At 30.4% G+C, this 16,816-nt stretch overlaps 1 protein-coding gene and 1 long non-coding RNA gene across 2 annotated transcripts in view; one reads left to right on the top strand and one right to left on the bottom strand.

The window, feature by feature from the left end:
* The window catches only part of LOC146999094 (uncharacterized), a 45,465-nt gene extending 34,812 nt beyond the window's left edge, over positions 1 to 10,653 (bottom strand). The window contains exon 1 of the long non-coding RNA XR_015040688.1: positions 10,434 to 10,653. This is a non-coding gene — a long non-coding RNA (uncharacterized LOC146999094). The remainder of the gene's footprint in view (positions 1 to 10,433) is intronic.
* The window catches only part of LOC118205239 (mitochondrial disaggregase-like), a 114,938-nt gene extending 98,429 nt beyond the window's left edge, over positions 1 to 16,509 (top strand). Inside the window, exons 11-16 of the mRNA XM_085815037.1 lie at positions 178 to 339; positions 6,608 to 6,764; positions 11,194 to 11,267; positions 14,502 to 14,621; positions 14,740 to 14,844; positions 16,221 to 16,509. Of these exons, the coding sequence (XP_085671163.1) occupies positions 178 to 339; positions 6,608 to 6,764; positions 11,194 to 11,267; positions 14,502 to 14,621; positions 14,740 to 14,844; positions 16,221 to 16,454 (852 nt within the window). The 3' untranslated portion in view covers positions 16,455 to 16,509. The remainder of the gene's footprint in view (positions 1 to 177; positions 340 to 6,607; positions 6,765 to 11,193; positions 11,268 to 14,501; positions 14,622 to 14,739; positions 14,845 to 16,220) is intronic.
* The last annotated feature ends 307 nt before the right edge of the window (positions 16,510 to 16,816 follow it).

The following is a 16,816-nucleotide window of genomic DNA, read 5'->3' as shown; positions in this document are numbered from 1 at the left end:
CGGTAAGTGCAATTTTTACAAAAGTTTGTCTGTATACTCCTTTAGGCCTAGATAGACTGCATACAACTTTTCTTGTTGAAATACCGACTTTAAAGTGTAGTGCACCACAAAGGGTTAAGTATATACAATTATGTATGTATGTATATGATAATCTACATATGTTATGCAATATTTTAGGTTGCAAAGCTCATAGGTTCACCACCTGGCTACATTGGGCATGATGAAGGAGGTCAATTGACAAAGCAGTTGAAATCCTGTCCTAATGCTGTTGTTCTGTTTGATGAAGTTGATAAGGCTCATCCTGATGTTTTAACTGTGTTGTTACAATTATTTGATGAGGTATGTTATACTTATGCAAGAATTACAGGATAACATATTTTTAAGAATTATTAAAATTATTAACTTTTCTACACAGTCCAGTCACATTAATGTGACCACCACGTACTTTCCATGTCAGAGTTAAATAACCAATCACAGAAGGCAGGTGGCAGCACAGTGCAGTTGAGCGTATATAAAGGGTGTGTGAGGGCTTCGGAAAATATTTCAATCGTTGGCGTAATGCAGAAACGAAGCGATTTATCCGACTTCCAAAAGGGCATGATCATTGGCTTTCGGGCCAAGGGTGGAAGCATTTCCGAAACGGCTGAGTTTGTGAACTGTTCGCGTGCCGCCGTGGTAAAAGTGTACCGTGCATGGCAAAATGGGACTGTCCAAAATCAGCGACGTGGCAAATATGGTGCACCACGGGCCATAGATGACAGAGGCGAACGACGGTTGCGGAGATGCGTTCGGGCAGATAGGCGGGCTACCGTTGAGCAACTGACCACCAAAATGAACCAAGGGGCTACCAAAAGTGTCTCCCAAAGTACTATTCAGCGAACATTGCTGTGTCTGGGCCTCCGAAGCAGACGCCTGGTTCGTGCACCTATGCTGACTGCTGTTCATCGACGGTGAAGGCTAGAATTTGCACGCCAGTACAGCAGCTGGACGTCCACTGAGTGGCGACAGGTTGCGTTTTCGGATGAATCGCGTTTTATGCTCCATCGGACAGATGGATGTTGGCGTATAAGGCGTGAAACCTCTGAAAGGAACCACCCTGCAACCATTGCCGGAACGGTCTATGCTGGAGGCGGGAGCATTATGGTCTGGGGAATGTTTTCCTGGCATTCTCTAGGTTCACTGATCATTGTGGAAGGCACAATGGATCAATACAAGTACGCATCTGTCCTTGCGGACCATTTCACCCCTACATGCGCATTGTTTTTCCTCAGGATGATGGCATCTTCCAGCAGGACAATGCGAGGTGCCATACAGCTGCCAGTGTACGTGCGTGGTTCGAAGAGCACCAGGATGAGTTTACCGTCCTCCCCTGGCCAGCAAACTCACCTGACTTAAACCCAATCGAGCATCTGTGGGACCATCTCGATCGAGTTGTTCGCGCCATGGATCCTCAACCGCGTAATCTAGCGCAGCTGGCCACGGCATTAGAGTCGGCATGGCTCAACATCCCAGAGAACACCTTCAGGGACCTATGTGACTCTCTTCCTGCACGTCTCGCAGCAGTCCGCTCTGCGAAAGGTGGTTATTCTGGCTTTTGACAGATGGTCACATTAATGTGACTGGACTGTGTATAATGTTTTGCTAGTTAGATAATAATCACTATTGTTTGTTAAATACTTTTATTTTAGTTCATGACAAATTTAATAAACAGTAGTAGTCCACATTTACATTCTTCAAATTGAAGACATTTTTTCTTTATCTTTGAAATATTGTGTTACTGCTGATAAAAAGTGACCTTGATTGAACAAACATTTAAAAAACGTTTTTTCTACTCACAGTACATATTTCTGGCCTGTTTTGGGGAATAATTTTGTTTCAGTGTATCGCTAAGAATGAAGAGTTCAGAAGTTCACTTTCATTATATTATGTGCTTTTATTTTAAAAAAGAAAAAAATGTGAGTCAGACTGTGTATAAAGTTTGGGCTATGTAAGGAAAAATCTTTGTTTTTGATGAAACAATTCGAATGTGGTTTGAGAAATTTAAGTATGAAAATTGAAACCTTGAAAATAGTGCCAATCTGGATGACCATCCTTTGTAAACAAGAATTGATTAAAAAAGTTGTCTCTGAGTATCCAAGCTATACAGTTCAGAAATTATCAGGCTGAATAAATTTTTAAAAAGGTACAGTAGGTGATCATTTGAAGAAGACTGGGTGTGTAAATGGCTCGATGTATGGGTGCCTCATACTTTAACAGAGCAGAATATGCTTGCTCGAGTTTTGGCGTGTGATTCTTCGCTTAAAAAAATAAAGAAGGTCCTCTTTTGGAATGGCTTATCACTGGAATCACTTATATCACTGGAAATGAGAAGTGTATGCTATACAAAACTGTTACAAGAAAAAGACAACAGGGTAAGTCAAAAGAATCTCTTTCAGTAACATTCAGAGGCGGCTACATTTCGCAAAAGTCGTGCTTTGTATACTGGGCCTACAAAAGAGTTGTATACTATAATATTTTGTCACCAAATCAGGCATTACTGTTCAAATAAAATAGATAAAATACTGTTCCAAAATGTCAGTTTTAAAAGCAGAAATTTTAGCAAGGCATCCAAAATTTTCAAGGTGTTGCCTTCTATCACGAGGGTGTTCAGCTGTACATTTTGATGAATACCATATAAATAAAACTTTTTGAGTATGGCTGATATGTTTTGTGTCTTCTCTACCCCCAGTATTCACTAAAACCTCACCCTCTCAATTTTTTTCTCTTCAGATCACTTCAAAATACTTTCGATGGCCTGGATTTAACTTCTTTGAAGATTATCAAACAGCATATTGATCATGCCTTTATGAATAAACCTAATGGCTTTTGTCATAGAATAAAATAGTGCTTATTTGATTCAATGGAAGTTTCTTATGTTTTTACTTTGCTTCATTTATATTTACCATAAAAAAAAAATTGCAGAACTTTTCAGATAACCCAACATAAATCTTGTGTCATACATTTTTTTTTCACATGTCTGTATTAAATGAACAAACTGAAAATATCAGAATTTTATTGTTTGCATCATCAGATAGAATGGGAAAAAAAAATCCTTTAAATGAAATTTGTTTGAATTTTTTAATTTAATTTCTGATTTCATGGCAAATTTTAAAAAAAATGTAATCTGACACATGAATGGGGGTGGGAAACATTACTTGAATAATTTTCTATATATATATTTATTTATTTATTTATTTTTATTTATTTATTTATTTATTTATTTAAGGTTTTGCAGTCTAAACCAGAGGGAAGAAAAAAATCTATTCTTCGTGGCCATTGTACGAAAACATGCTTTCAAGATTATAATGCTATTATGTCACATGATTCTACTTTCTTCTGTACAGATTTCTTTGCATTTACTATTCATTTCATTTTACTAATTTTAAAAATGATAAAGTTTTAAAGACTATTAGCATTCCAAATTATTTGCAATGAAATCTACAATGCCTTCTATAATTTTTTCACATTTTTCTCAGCATTTCATTTTAAAAACATATTTTTCTTATTATTTATTTATTTATTGTGATAGGTAATATTATATTCATTTATGGGACTCTAAAACCCTTAACAACAAATATGTATCCATATAAAGATTTGAAATTTTCAAAGGCTATAAAACGATCTCTTCTCCATCTTTTAAAACAAGAATGATAAAAAATATTAATTAGATGTCTTTTTAAATTTTTCCCTTAGCCTTATTTTTACGAGCTCTTTTTTTAGCTAAAAAGCTAGGAAGCGCAGAAAGGCTATTAATTTCATTTTTGGCATTTCGCGTTGATTCACTGTGAATGTCCGTATCACTTGTCAGACTTTTGCCTACCAATATTATATCCCTGTATTATATTTAAAGAAATTAAATAATGAAGAATCTGCATGAATGTATGTATGTTTTCGCATTGTGGTACAACGGTACCTAGAGCCAAATTTTGAATAACATAATCCTCTTCCGAATATGGGCATCTGGAATCCCAAATTTGGAATTTGTTTTATTATCGATTTCATATTTTGTAACACTTTAATGAAATTTTAATTAAGAAACTCGATGATTTCAAAGTGGGTAATAATGACAACACTGTACAGGGAAAAAAATAATAATTATCTCTAGCCTGTGAGACTGTGTTATCGGAAATTCTGAAGATATGCTCATTTTAAAATTATTTTGCGATATTGCTGTTGAATTGAAGTTCATGGTTTAAGTGCAAAGAACATGATATTTAATAAATAAAAGTAACACAGAAAACATTAAAAAATGCCCTTTTGGGCATAATGTAAAATCTGAAAGCTTTCAGAATTTTTTTATTAACTCATTTATGGTGTTTGCCACTACAATGAAAATTTTGACATTGCTTTTTTAAATTTAAAAAAAAAAAAAGCTATCCAACTCAAGTTTCGCACACATTAATTGTGGATAACACTACAATGTGGTACAAAGATATTATTTTAAAAATTTGATTTAGATTCTTTTAAATTTAATTCTGAAATTTTTTTTTTTTTTTTAATTTTCATTTAGCGAAAAGCTAAAACTTATAAGGCATTTTCTTCTTCCTTTCTGCATGTCTTCATGGTCTAACAGTTGGCACGCTCGGCGCATATTCGAGAGGTCAACTTTCGAGTCCCGTCGAGATCATTGCACATTTTTCTTATCTCCTGCTTCCAAAATATCCAAATGTTGTTATAGTGGTGCCCAAACTAAAAGAAAGTGGTGGATGATTATTCTTCACCACCAGGGTTTTGCGTTTGGGTCCCCCTAATCCCCAGTCACAAGAGGGAGTATATAAGGTATTTTCTCCTTCCTTGCTGCATGCCTTTGTGGTGTAAAGGTTAGCACACTCAGCGCCTATTTGAGAGATCCAAGTTCGAGTTCAAGTGAAGGCATTGCTCATTTTTCACGTCTTCAGCATCAAAATAACCTAATGATTCTACAAAATGTTGGAATTTTACTTTTTGCATCATGAAATACGGGAAGGGGAGGAGAGTTTTAAGTGAAGTTCATTTGAAATTTTAAACATAATCTCTGACTTAGGTTAAAATAACAATTGGAATAATAATTATTGGGTAAGTCAAACAATAAGAATCAGCTTAATATTTGTAAATTTTGCAGATCTAGTTTCAATGGTTTAATTATAGAATCTGCTAAGTGTAAATAAATAAGATAAGTATGGTAATAAGATAAGTTACCATATCTTAACTCATTCATTTGCACTTAGGCAGATGAGGAATCTTATCACCATATTTTATAACTTGCCTTCTGATTTACGGTAAATTTATCATATATCTGTTAGCATGCAATTTACATATTATAGTTAATGGATACTTTTTTTAGTGTTTGGTGAATTTGAATTTTGGAAGTCCCGTTTTCAATAAGTAGATTTATTAAAAGTCAAATATCTTCTTGAAAAAGTTAATATCATTGCAAACATTTTTAATTTTTAGCAATTGAGTGTGAATATTATTTAAAATTACTTTTTTTTTAAATGTTAGAATGCCAGATGGTGAATTTAGTAATATTGAAATTAAATCCCTTCCTTTTTCTACAAAATCCTCCTAATTTTGATTTTTTTTTTTTTTTTTTTGTAATTTAAAATATAATAATTATGTTATATATATATATTTATTAATTTAAATTTATATTTAAAATATAATTATTATATTAATTTATATATTAAAATATGCAAATCTAAATAATTATTATTTTCCTGCTGTTGGTTCGTCTTGTTAAGTTTCAGGTAAGAAGGATAGACATTATTATTTTTTTTTTTACGGTTTCTTCAAAATGATTAGTTTTTATGGTGTCAACAACATATCACAAATTTTAGAAGTTAAGATTTTAGTTTTTTATGTTATTAATGCTTCACTCTTTTTTAATGGTGTTTATAAAACTCATTCGTATGTTGTCATAGTTGATTCAAGAATAACATTTTTGAATGTTTTTGTGTACAGTTTTTCTAGGTTTTTGTCTTTATGTAAATTATGCTTTTGTATTATTAACATTTCAATGTAGTTTGGTGTTGAATTTACTTTTATTCTTTGCTTTTAACTAATAAGATCTTGAACATCATGTTTGGGGTACTTCTTGGCATTTTGAGACTGTCAGAAATATTATTTTGCATTTGAGAACAATTTATTAACGTTGGTTTGAGTTGTATAGTGGCAGGAAGAACGAAATGTGTGTTCAGCACTTGTTTATCCTTCAAACATTAAACCTCTTGAAAATTTTGAAGTATTAAACAAAAGTTTTGGAATTTGTTTTAAAAGAAAAACACTTCAGTCTGTTTGAAGCATGAAACATAGGGTGATTAATAGTTTTTTAATTTCCAGCTTTTAATTCAATCTTTTGCAGCTTCAGTGCAGAAATTTTAAATTAAATGTATCTTTTCCCCCTACTATATATACGCATTTTTAGTATGTCTATGTACACAGACTATTAAAATAATACTATTATTTGTTTCAAGAGGAAGGGCCTAAATAAAAAAAATATGATAACCTTTTAATATTTTAAAAATTTTATTGAATATTACTGTGCTAAAGCAAATGCAGAATCATGTATTAATTTTTTAATATTTTAAAGGGCCGTCTTACTGATGGGAAAGGCAAAACTGTTGAATGTAAAGATGCAATTTTTATCATGACTTCTAACTTAGCAAGTGATGAAATTGCATCACATGCAATGCAGTTGCGAGCTGAAGCTGAAGAAATTGCCAAACAACGATATAATGATAATATTGGTAAAAAGCCCTCTGTGTTGTAAATTAAATATATTTGTTTATATCATGTATAATAATTTTCTAAGAAGAGTTACTAAAGGTACTTACATATTGAAAATTGTGATGCATTGCAAAATGGTCTATTTCTTATTGGAAAATGTTTAATAATTTTGATTTTTCAGTATTTTAATCAATTGCTATGCTGTATGTGATTTTTCATTTTTATGTAATGGTATTAAAAACTGCATAATTAATTTTTGATAATATAAGTGGAAAACTCAAATTAATAATTTTGAACTGTGAATCAGATTAAGTAAAAAAAAATATATATATATATATATATTGTAAAGACTTCAAATTAATTTGTGTTACATCAGTAACTTCTCTATTTTTCCAAAAATGTTATATGATTGTAATGGAAGAAATGAAGCAAGTGAGCTGCTGAGTTCTATTTTATAAAATGATGTCTTCTCATTCAAATGATGCTTCATGTAGTATTTGTGTATACAGGGTGAAGAAAAATTCATAAAAATCTGAAAATGGGTTAAGAGTTTAGTTTGTAAAAAAATGAACTGCAAGGAGGGCAGAATATTTAGTAATTTATCTTCAACAGAAAATGTTGTACCATATTGACAATAATGACTTTAATTTTGAAATGATTAATTCAAATCTAAGAAACCTTTTATATTCTACTTGAGTAATTTTTTTAGTATTCCATATAGAAGCTATTCAGATAAACTTTTATGTAATTTTGATCACAGTCATTGCTTTCAATATGGTACTAAGGAAATCCGAACTAATAAGTATTTACCCCATATTTAAAAAAAAAAAAAAAAAAAACTGTGTCCTTTACTTTTTATTTTTATGTACATTTGTATTTTTTTTTTTATAAATCTTTAACTTCTTAGATTAAATTATGTAAATTTTAATAGTTTTATAGTTTTTGTAAATTATATTTATTTAGCATTTGCTTTTGTATCTTTTAGCAGCAGATTGTGATTGGTGCAGATCACAACTCACATCAAATCCATTTAATAGACAATAAAGATTTTTAGATTATATTATTTATACAAATTAAATGTATACTTAATCTATTGGATTGTTAATTTCCAACAAACCCTGATCACTGAGATTAATTAAGCACAAAAATCGTATATACCAGGGGTGGCCAAAGTGCAGCTCGCGAGCCTGATATGGCTCTCGCAGGCAATTTGTGCGGCTCGTGCATATAAAATATATGTATAAAATATGGTAAACTAAAACTATTCAGTGTCCAAAAAGAAGAAATTAATTAGTTTAGACTCTTTTTACAAAGTTATCAGGGATTTCTTTCTATTTAAAACTTCCTCCACTCTTTCTATAATGATGTAAATATGAACTTGTGGCTTTTAGAAAATCTAGATGCGGCTCTCGAACATTTTTCAATTCAGACATGCGGCTCTTACTGACATGAAGTTTGGCCAACCCTGGCATATACACTCACAGGTTTTATAAATAAAATTAACTGACTCACTTTGAAATAACATTTAATTATTACAAAGAACGTGGTACAAAACACATAATTGCAGATGCCAGTTTTGTGCAAATTCTGGTAGTAGCAATATGTTCAAGTAGAAGCATGTTCTTTTGCTACTAAAGCAAGGGTTCTCAACTGGTGATATGCAAGAGAAAAATAGGTGGAATGCAAAGATGCAAAGTATTTTTAACTTTTAAATTCAAAAGTTAAAACTCAGACATCCTGATTAAGTTTTTTTTCCCTAACACTTATAAATTTATTGGATCTGAGCTTCGTTCAAGAATGGTGGTACTAAATGTTTTCAATTTTTGTTTAGATAGTACGTGTTAGTCAAAAGGTTGAGAACCGCTGTACTAGGGTGATAGAGGAAGTATTAGTGATGTCAGGCACTGTCTCACATGGACCTTATAAGAGATAGACTAACCCAGTGTGCGGGGCGCGTGCCCCCCCCCCCGTCCGCAAGAAAGAGTAAGGACGATCTAGTTTACTTTAACACTGAAACCTATGGCATTTGTATCACATAATTGTTTTTAATTATTAAATGTGATACGTTGTATAAGTGATGAAATAATAAAGATCAGAGTTTTTTCAAAAAAAAAAAAAAAAAAAAAAAAAAAAAAAAAAAACTTAATATATCTCTTTAAAGCACTTTTTACTGCATTTTGCACACTCTTTTCACACATAAGTCTTGTATAAACATCTTTACTTTGGTAAAAGTGTAAAAACTCTAAACACAAAATTTATTAACTTACTTTCGAGTACAAATAAAGTAAAATTAAATAAGAATGATAGTACACATGAAGCTTTGAAACAAATAAAGCAAAATTAAACAAGATCTGATATATATATTTTTAAATTTTATGAGCATTTTCAGGCAGTGGTTTATAAAATTATTATAACATTACAAGCCGATCATTTATTTGATCATATGATTATTAATTATTAACATCATATGATGATTATTTATTTTAATAATTCATAAAATACGGTGTATAAGCTTTTCTCAGTGTAATGAAAATAAATAAATAAAATCTGGAAGCACTCAGATTTTATGTTATGCTCAAAGGGACTTTTTTAAAGCTTTGTGTGTTACCTCTATTTATTGAATATCATGATCTTCACACGTAAACCACACAAAGTTCAATTCAACAGCAGTATCACAAAATATTTGAAAACAGCATATCTTTAGAATTTCCGTGCTGGAGATAAAAATGTTATTTTCCATACAGTGTTGCCATTGCTCGCTTTGAACTCATTGAGTTTCTTAATCAAAAATTCATTAAAGTTTTACAAAATATGAAATGGATTAAAACAAATTCGAAATTCGGCTGTTCGGGTGGAGGATTATGTTGTTCAAAATTTGATGGCTCTAGATACTGTCGTTTTTTTCACAATATGAAAAACATACATGTATTCATGCTGATTATTTATTATTAAATTTCTTTAAATACAAGGCGATAATATTTAGTGGCAACAATTTGCAAAGTGAAACGGACATTTATAATGAAACAGTGCAAAATGTCGTTTCGAAAGTAATAGCCTTTCTCGACTACCGCTCCTTAGATCTAATAAATTAAATTCACAGCAAATAAAAAAAATTTTATGCAGAACTAGAATTAAATTTAAAAAAATAATCACTACAAAATGTTTGCACAATCAGTTATTACAGTTTACAATTTTGACATTAGAATAAATGTATAAAAATTATTAAGGTGCTAAAATTGTTTATGACTATGATGTATTGTGAAATATAATTGAAATAAAACTCCTTTATAAAAAATATGCTATAATATTCACCTATAATCTTGAAAAAGCAGCACAACTTAGAATTTTAAGCAAAAATTTTACAAAAAATTCATTTTTAGGTATTTTAGTATTTTTTACTTATTTACACCAATAAAAAGCATAAAAATTATAAGAGAAAATTCTTTGCTTGAAATTTTCTATTAGTTAAGATTTAAAATATTATTTTCTAAAAGAAGTAGTTACAAATTTCCTTACAGCATAGGAAGAGCTAAAAAAATAGCCAGGCCTGAAAGCTTGTAGCAGCTTTATAATTATTTGGAACGTTAATTATGCTTTATAAATATGCTAAATTTTTAAAAATCAATCTCAGTTTCAAAAATAAAAATATCTAAAAATTCTAATTTGTGAAATGAGGCGTTAAAACCAACCTTTTTCTTTTTTTGACCTTTTTCTTGACAATTATACACACTGCAATAGACAACCATTGTAAGTTTCTGCAAGTCATGCCTACTCCTCCGGATGTGATCAAGGTGACAGCCCGCAATGTGTCAGAAGAGAGAGAAAAACCATTTGGGTTGGTCTATTTCTTATAGGTTCATGCAGTCTCATCAGAAGCTTATTGCCTGTGCTGCCATCTAGTGGAGCCAATGTGAGTCCACCACAAATCTTTAAGCTGCAGCTTTCCAATTAATAACTTTCATGTACTTGCTTTTTCACTGCTTAAAAGTAGAATGTACATATCAGTTCTTAGAAATTTATTTCAGATCAAAATTGTGTAATATTATCATAACATAGTTTGTTTTTCAATCATATTCTTCCCATCTTAAATGTTTTTAGCATTGTTATTAAATATTTGGCAAAATTTCTCATGGCAACCGTCCTGCAGATCTTTTTTTCCAGACCATCTCTTCCGAAAATGAGTGGTAATACTAACAGAATACTAATAGTTTATGTTTCATTTAGAAATACTTTTTTTTTCTCTTGTGAAGAATGGATATATTACTAAAATATTTGCCATGAGTAAATGCTGCTCATTTAGGGAACATTCTAAATGTATGCCAAGACTGATATCTATATCTATCTATCTATATCTATATATATATATATTGTGTGTTTTAATTCTGGGATAAATATGAAATGCATACAGTGTTTTTGAAATTTTTATAAAGTTCTATTCTTTTTCTTTAGATGATGTAGAAATGATTGAAAGAGTTACTATTTCAAAGGCTTTTAAGGAAAATGTGGTTCATCCTATTTTAAAAGTATGTAGCATTTCATTTAGATTTTTTTATTAACATCATGGATATTGCTAAAATATACAGTACATTAACAATGCATACACATGCATATTTAATTAATGTATTTTTCTGTAAACTTACACGCTATTAGTGTACATTATAAAGAATATTTTTATATATTTAATGGCTTAAGTGTTTAATACTTTGCAGAAGCCAGACAAGCATTCATGCAAGCAAACATTAGCACTTTGTCCAAGAATCTGAATCTATTTCCTATGATTGCAAAAAATGTCTCTATTTCTCATACACAAGTTCTAATATTATGGACATCGAAATGTAAAAAGAGTAAGATCTGGAGACTTGTCGATAAAAATGAGATTTTTAAAACAATCGTCTTCTTTTCTCGGACATACGAAAATAGAAGTTAACATTGCTGTACCATTGCCACTAAATCAACTAGAACAATATCTACTCAAACAGTATTCAGTAATTTTAAAAATCCATTACCTAAGTAGCAAGAACCTAATGATAATGAGAAATGTGATTAAAAAAGCCTGTAATGCCTCCTCAGACAAAAGAAGCAGCAACCCAAAGTAAATTAGAAAATTATAAAAAATTAAACATCAGAAAAACCTAGAAGTCCAAGTAACAAGTCTGAAACAAGTGAAAGCATGTATGCAGAGCCACTAGACTCAGGTAACATGGAAAAAGAAGAGGGGCTGAATCACCCCAAATATCTGCTAACCAATATGACCAAGAAAGAGCACAGAAAATTTAAACATTCCTAATTGCCAGCATCATTTCTTGGAACTGTTGTGACTTTCATCATGGTATTAATAGCATCATCAGAAAACTGATCAATGTTCATCATCCAAGTATGCTTAGCAGTTCTAAGACCAGACTGTTCCCTGAAACTTTGGAGGGACACAGTACACACACACACACACACACACACACACACACACAAAAAAAAAAAAAAAAAAAAAAAAAAACATTAATGAGAGTTTCAGGAAGCATAGCTATTTTTGCTTCATTGGATTATCTAGTAAATGTAATTCAGCTGGCAATGTCTATTGCAGCTACTATTGTGCAGATATAAAAACATTCTTTACGATACTCCAATAGCACAGCAGTGTTGCTATGACATTGCAAACGTGACAATCTCAATGTCGCAGTTACGTTGTAAATATGGCTTAATGTCCGCTTTTTGCGACATTGATGTGAAGTCAGATTGGGACTTTGATGTGAAGTCACGCTGCAACTTTGTTGTGAAGTTACACTGTAATATTGTTGTGAAGTCGCACTGCAACATTCATATAATGACACATTATGGCTTTAATATAACGCCATAGAGTGACATTGTTAACCTAATATTAACCTAATAAAGTGCCATGAATGTAATGTCACTAAAGATGCAAAAGCATGTCACGCAACACAGGATTAGTGAACAGGTAACTACAACAATGTTTTAGTGATCCAGTAAAGAATTATACTCTTTAAGGTATTAAAATATTTCCATAATATTCTAAATTTTTAAATTACTGAAAATATTCAATATAATCATTTGAAATTTTCTCATCATACTAACGTTGTATCTCACTATATTAAGCTTATATAACTGTAATCCATTTACGTTTATTACATATATGTATGAACCATAGTGTACAGAAAATGCTGGACATGGTATATATGATACAAAAATTATCATATGGATAATTTTTAAGCATATTATATTGCATATACTTTTGAGTATTACCTGTTCAGAAGCTATATAATTTTTCTTTCATTCTTTAGAATTTAATATTTAAAGACACTTCATATTTTCCAAAATTTCTAAATTGTATTAAAAATCTGATTTCTTCCTATAACTTATTAAATATTTAACTTTATTTCTTAATTTAATACCTCCCCCTCTTTCAAAATAGAAATATTTCCAAAAAAATATTCTTTGGCTTCTATATTTCTTAACTTAATACCTTTTTTTCCTCTCATTCTCAACAGAAATACTGTAATAAATATGCTATTTAGTTTGGAATATTTTTTAACAATTTAGCTTTTAACACTGTTTTCTGTTCTCCATTTCTTTCTTCCTTAATTTCTTTCCGTCCAGAAAAAGAGCTAAATTATTTTGATAATTGGATGAACCGTTTTAGTACTATATTTATAGGACATTTACCTATTTTGTTATCTTGTTACATAACGAAATGTTTCGTTTTGAATTAAAAGCTTTTATAAATCAACACAATCATAGTTTCCAAATTAGCAATTTGTTGCTTAACCTATAATACTGAACAAATAGTTACAGGTACAAAAGTCAGTAGCTGGGAAACATGGTTATAGAAACTAAATTACAGGAAATAAACATTTATTAAGCTGTGCAGTATTATGGAAAATCGAATGTGAATGGGTCAGGACTCCAAAACATGTGTTTCTTGTGAAAAGAGGAAACATGCTATATGGTAGCAGCTTTGTTCTCAAGATAGGTGGTAAAAGAATAAAATTATTACAGCGTTCAGGTGCAAGTTATGGGTTCCAATTGTAGAAGCATTAATGGTAGAATTGTCCTTCATAATTAAGATTTGTTAATATGGCCAGATAATGCTCCATATTTAATGTCATACATTGCAACATGATCTGTAGAGAAAATACTTCTAGAATCAGTGAAGATGCATATGACAAAGAAGAGAAAGGTGATTTGTGTATTTTATGCATTGTTGCACAGACTGAATGAATTTCATGTGAAAATCACCTCGAGGTCCACTTGCAATGGAAGCATTGAAGATATTCTTCACCAAAATGTTCCATTTCAATTTTAATGCTAAAAGGTTTATGTTTACCTTCTTTAATTGTTATGATAGATTAAGAAGTCTTAGCGATTTGAGAATGAAGCTGTCTGCCACACAGCAGATTCCTTTCTACAAAAGTAATGTGATTTAATGTGATTGTCTTCAAACTTCTGTATTTTAAATTTCTAAAATTTAACAATTAATATTTAGCTCTATCTTAACTTCCTTCTTAATGTTATTTTATATTATGGGTATTGATTTGAAAACATAAAAATTTTTTATTATTAGCATTTATTTTAAGTCTTAGATAACGTACTTATAAATTACTCTGTTTTTAAACTAACAAACAAAAAATTACAGCTTTCTCGAATTAGTGGAATGGATGTGACATTAAGGTGTAAGGTGCTATTCACTTTATGTGTTATTTTCTATCCTGTGTCTTTTATTAATATCGTACATTTTTATTTTTCAGAAACATTTTCGTAGAGATGAATTTTTAGGTCGTATCAACGAAATAATTTATTTCCTTCCTTTTTCCAAATCAGAGCTTATAAAGCTAGTACAAAAAGAATTAGAACTGTGGGCAAATAAGGTAATTAAATGACTTCTAGTTAATAAGGATGTAATTTAATGTTATTTTTATAATAAAACTTATATTAGCGTCTGTAGAAATTTTCTCTTTAAATCATGTGTATGTTTTGACATTTTAGGCAAAGGAAAGGCATGGCATTGAATTAACTTGGGATAAAGAAGTCCTGGTTACACTTTCTGATGGTTACGATATACATTATGGTGCTAGGTCTATAAAACATGAAGTGAGTATAATAAATGTGCTTTATTTTCTATGTAATTAGGAAAGAATTTTGCATGTTTTTCATATACAGTGTACTGTCAATTATACAGGTTAATGCTAGGGAAGCAGGTCACAGATAATAGAAAAACATGAATAATCCAAACTCTCAGTTTTCATGCATATTATATGTACTTGATTCTTAAAAAAATTGGTAATGTGACTTGGTTTTTGAAGAGTGTTTAAATATTTATCAAATTTTACTGCTTATTTCTTGAAATACTATTTTAATGTTGCATTCAGATTGAATGAAAATGATTGTATTGGAAAAAAAAAAAAAAAAAAGAAGAAAATATCCATAAAAATATTTATGAAATAAAAAAAGCCCTAGTGATCATCTGAAACAGTGCCTTCAACTAATGACATGCAAAATGAACTGTACAAGGTAGTCATTGAAACTAAACCTAAAAATGCATTTAAGCAGTTTTTAGAGCATGCTTTGACTTGCACATGTTTGTTTTTTACGCAATTATTATTGTTAACCGAAAGTTAGTTACTCTAACAGTTAGTATTGTGTACTGTCATGCACGGATAATCTCTACTCAGATAATTGAGAGTATAATGTATACATTCGTTGTAGGTAGGACTTATTACCTTTAATAGCAATGTACAACAAATTTTAATTATATTCCTGTATCACTGATGCTAAATATATTTATGCATGGAATTCATATTGCATAAGGTAAAAAGAGGAAATTGAAAAATTAGGTACAGTTCTCAATTTAATTTAAAAATAAGTCAAGCAGATTGGTGTTTTTTCATACCTCCATACAAACTGAATTAGGTTAAATGAAGGACCACTGTGGTAAATAGTATAAAAGATTATGTATCTAATTTTATTCATCTTCATTCCCATCTTTATATTTAAGTTCTACAAAACAACTCCCATATAAAATATTAACAATTCAATAAAAATGCATTATTGCATTCATTTAAATGCAGTAATGCAATAAAATTGATATTTGTGACAGAAGCAAACTACTTATATTTCATGATTTTAAGTATCAGTCTTTTAGTATTTTTCTTAGGTTATGCTTCTTAGGTTATGCAAGGTTAAACTTGAACTTATAATGTTATGCTAAGCATATCAAAAGAGAGGTTTAAAAAAAGTTGTAAAGTTGTTTTTAATACCATTCTGTTATACTTTGGTTTAATTTGAGAGTTTATGTGAATTCGGCATCAGTTGTGTGTTATAATTGCATTTCATAATCCATTCTCTCTTTTTCTAACAAGGACTCAATATTTTTATAAATAGTATTATCATTATTATTTCGCTAATACTTCATTCAAGAATGTAAAAATGTTTTTATGCTATATACATATATATTTAATCTTTTGCAGGTAGAGAGGCGAGTAATTAATCAGTTAGCTGCTGCTCATGAGAAACAGCTAATTAAAAAAGGTTGTTCTGTTCATGTAACAATAGAGGATATAGAAAATCCCTTAAGTGCTCAGAATGAATCTGGAAAGCTGAATATAGTACGCACTGTAAAGTTGCAAATGAGGCAAAAAGGTCAAGACAAGCATTTCCTTGATTTACCTTTGAGTAATTTTTCACCTCTAAATTCAACATAAATTTAGACCTCCATATCTGTAAAAGCATACTGTAAATAAATCTTTTTAATTACTATTTTATGGCATTTTAATCAGGAATTAAAAATGTATTATGAATCCTTTTTATGTTTTTGACCCATAGATGATTCTTACAATGAGGTGAACATAGGGAATGATTCATGCAGGAGTACCAAGATGTGTGGGTTCTTTTTCGCATTACAAACCAAGTTTGGCTTGTTAAGTCTTTTCAGTTTTAGCAACTAGCAAAATATTGTTTAATTTTAGAGTAAATATTATTTTAATAGTCATATGCAGCCTTTTTATTAAGACGCCTTAGAGAAATTCTAAGCATTATAGTATTTGATAAACACCTCTCTATTGTG

Source organism: Stegodyphus dumicola, chromosome 1, assembly GCF_044657685.1.
Source record: "Stegodyphus dumicola isolate Sdum_Otavi_A_Nest chromosome 1, ASM4465768v1".
Taxonomy (NCBI): domain Eukaryota; kingdom Metazoa; phylum Arthropoda; class Arachnida; order Araneae; family Eresidae; genus Stegodyphus; species Stegodyphus dumicola.
This window is presented reverse-complemented; position numbering and strand designations above follow the sequence as displayed.